The sequence below is a fragment of the Protobothrops mucrosquamatus genome, unplaced genomic scaffold (assembly GCF_001527695.2).
Source record: "Protobothrops mucrosquamatus isolate PMUCROS unplaced genomic scaffold, P.Mucros_1.0 scaffold2998, whole genome shotgun sequence".
In the NCBI taxonomy this organism is placed as follows: Eukaryota; Metazoa; Chordata; class Lepidosauria; order Squamata; family Viperidae; genus Protobothrops; species Protobothrops mucrosquamatus.
The window spans coordinates 328184-331173 of NW_015389018.1; the positions used below are offsets into that span (position 1 = coordinate 328184).

General features: G+C 65.7%; 1 protein-coding gene across 1 annotated transcript in view; it reads left to right on the plus strand.

The window, feature by feature from the left end:
- Positions 1-2: 2 nt before the first annotated feature.
- Positions 3-2990, plus strand: part of THOP1 (thimet oligopeptidase 1) — a gene marked incomplete at its 5' end in the record, with an annotated part of 6679 nt that continues 3691 nt past the window's right edge. The window contains 7 exons of the mRNA XM_015826197.1: positions 3-39; positions 129-277; positions 717-824; positions 959-1061; positions 2075-2235; positions 2348-2483; positions 2897-2982. Coding sequence (XP_015681683.1) covers positions 3-39; positions 129-277; positions 717-824; positions 959-1061; positions 2075-2235; positions 2348-2483; positions 2897-2982 — 780 coding nt within the window. The remainder of the gene's footprint in view (positions 40-128; positions 278-716; positions 825-958; positions 1062-2074; positions 2236-2347; positions 2484-2896; positions 2983-2990) is intronic.

Sequence of the window (2990 nt, forward strand, 5' to 3'; positions counted from 1 at the left end):
CGCTGCGCGCCCTGGCCGCCGCCGAGCGCGAGTACACAGGTGGGCGGGGGCGGGGGGGCGCCGGGGGGGCCGGGGGCGCGGGGGGGGGGAATCCCCCGACCCAGCCTGAGCGCGTCCCCGCCCTGCAGTGCAGCGGAATATGCTGGATTTCCCGCAACACGTGTCCCCCAGCCGGGAGGTCCGCACCGCCAGCACCGAGGCAGACAAGCAGCTCTCGGAGTTCGACGTGGAGACCAGCATGCGGCAGGACGTCTACCAGCGGATCACCTGGCTGCAGGTCAGTTGGCCGCCTCTGCCGGTTCCCTGCCCCCCTCGGCCCTCCCTGGCTTCTGGCAGAACCAGGCAGGAGCCCAGACCTGCCCGCCTGCCCAGACCGGACGGGGCGGTTTGTGTGGCTCCAAGGCTGAGTCGAGAGCCCTCGGCCAGTGGAGAAGGCCCTAGCGACAGAGCCCGCCTCGCACCCACATCTGCAGGGGAGCCTCCGAGGGCCCCCCTGCTCCAAACTCCGCCCCCAGCGCCCCCCTCCCCCCCCCGTTTCTGGCCCTCATGGCTCCCTTAGCTGCTTCCTACTCAGCTTTTTTCACGCCCAGCGTGTCAGCGGGCACTGCGGACCCGGCCACCTCGGGGCCAGAGGCTGGCAGCCACTAGGAAGAGCCCCAGGTGGGCCCGGGCGTGTGAGGCTGCCTGCTCTGTCAGAGACCCCTTTCCTTCCCCAGGAGAAGCTGGACGGCGCTTCCCTAAAGCCGGAAGCCAAGCGCTACTTGGAAAGGCTGGTCAAGCTGGGCCAACGGAGCGGCCTCCACCTGGCCAGGGAGGTTCAGGAGGTGAGCAGGCTGCCCTCTGCACGCAGACCAAGGGACAGCCTGTGGCTGCGATCCCTGGCGAGCCTGGCCGGGGGGGGGCTGGATCTCTGCCGGGGGTCCCCGGGCTGCTCACGGTCGTTTCCTCGCTTTCTCAGAAAATCAAGGAGATTAAGAAGCAGCTGAGCGTGCTGTGCATCGACTTCAGCAAAAACCTCAACGAAGACGCCACTTTCCTGGCTTTTACCAGGGAGGAGCTGGGTGAGGCTGCGGCGGGGGAGGCCTGGCAGCCATCGTGGGGAGAAGAGTCTGGCCCTTGGCCGTGGCCCTCTGGGGTGCCACGTTTTCCCCTCAAAAGAGGGCTGGGAGCCACGTTGCGGCCCTGTCAAGGAGAAGAATTAGTCCAAGGAAGGTTTCTTGCAGGCTTAGCGTAAACCTGTGTCTGTCGGTAAAGCCGACGATGTCAGCTGAGCATCTTGTAAACTTCAACAGTCTAGCCCTGATGGTTTTTCCCTGGTTTGGTAATGAAACATCTTCAAGAAAACAGCCAAGCTCAGAGAGCACCAAGGACCCCCCCACCCCCAGTTGACCCCTGAGCTACAGAGATTCTCTTTTGTGACCCTCCCCTGATTCCTCTCCCTTCCTTCCTTCCTTCCTTCCTTCCCCCTCTGGCTTCCGATGGGAGGTTGGGCCTGCTGCTTCCTGGGCCTGGAATCTCTTCCTCCTGTCCCCCCCCCCTCCCTGCTGCTTTTCCCTGCTCAAGCAGCCAAAAGGCGGGTGGCCTCCCTGCCAGGCCTCTGGCTGGCCCGGAAAGAGCGCAGGAGGCCCAGGAGATTGCCGGTCGTCTCTGCTGTAGCGGGAGGCTCTCCGGGCGCTTCTCATCCCCTCTGCCTGTGAGGAGCCCCTCCTGGGACCCTTGGAGCAGTGCAGCTGGGCTGCCTTTGTGGGGGGGGTCCTCCTCCTCCTCCTCCAGCCCTGGAGTGCTGGCAGCCCCTGTTCAGTGCGCTTCTCCTGACCCAGCTGTAACAGGTCGGGACCCAAAGTCACGCAGCTGGGGGAAACGGGGGGTGGGGGGCTTATAGAAGGAACTGCGCCCACGGCCTTCAGCCGGCCTGGTGAGAAAAGGTTCTCGTCGTGAATCACGGAGGCGCACCAGGGCCCGGTTCTGGGCTTTCTCCGGGCGGGCGGGCGGGTGGGTGGCTGCTCTTAGCCCGGCCTGGGGGCGCTGCGCAGAGCTTGGCGCGCCTAGCAGGGCTCCCTCTTCTCCCCTCCAGGGGGGCTCCCCGAGGATTTCCTGAAGTCCCTGGAGAAGGCGGAGGACGGCAAGCTGAAGGTCAGCCTCAAGTACCCCCATTACTTTCCCCTGATGAAGAAGTGCCACGTGCCCGAGACCCGGAAGCGGATGGAGGAGCGCTTCAACTCCCGCTGCAAAGAGGTATGGGGGAGGGGGCAGCGGGTCCCCTTCCCTGCACACACGCTGGGAAGGGGCAGAGTTCCACCACCTGGAGGCTGAGCCTGCTTCCTCTCCCCCCCCCCGAACGGCACAGGAGAACTGCCGGATCCTCCAGCAGCTGGTGGAGCTGCGGGCCCAGAAGTCGGCGCTCCTGGGGTTCGAGACGCACGCGGCCTTCGTGCTGGAGATGAACATGGCCAAGGACTGCAAGACGGTGGCAGACTTCCTGGGTGAGGCCAGGGAGAGCCTGGCGAGGGCTGCAGGGGGCCAGCGAGGAGCGGTCAGCAGAGAGACGGGGGGGGCGAGGCAACGAGGCGCCTTGCCTGCCTTGGCATCTTCTGGCTGCTCAGGGATTGAGGACTCCGTTCTCCAGGGATGCGTTGAGCTCCTACCTCAGGGCATCTCCGGGGGTCGTGTCTGCTGGGGTTGGGGGAATAAAGGGGAAATGGCTTATAGGTTGAAATTCGGAAGGGGCTGTGACTGCGGGTTGGAGGGTCCTCTGAGCAGAAAGGAGACTCGGCTGCAGTGGCCAGAAAGCCCCCCCCCAGGAGGCCTTGGCAGGGGCTCCCCTTCTATGCCGGCTGGAGGGGCCAAGCCTGGGCACCCGCGGGCGGTCCCTGCTCACTTCCCGGGCTCCCTGCAGATGAGCTGGCAGCCAAGCTGAAGCCGCTGGGCGAGAAGGAGCGGGCGGTGGTCCTGAGCCTGAAGCAGAGGGAGTGCGAGCAGCGGGCGCTGCC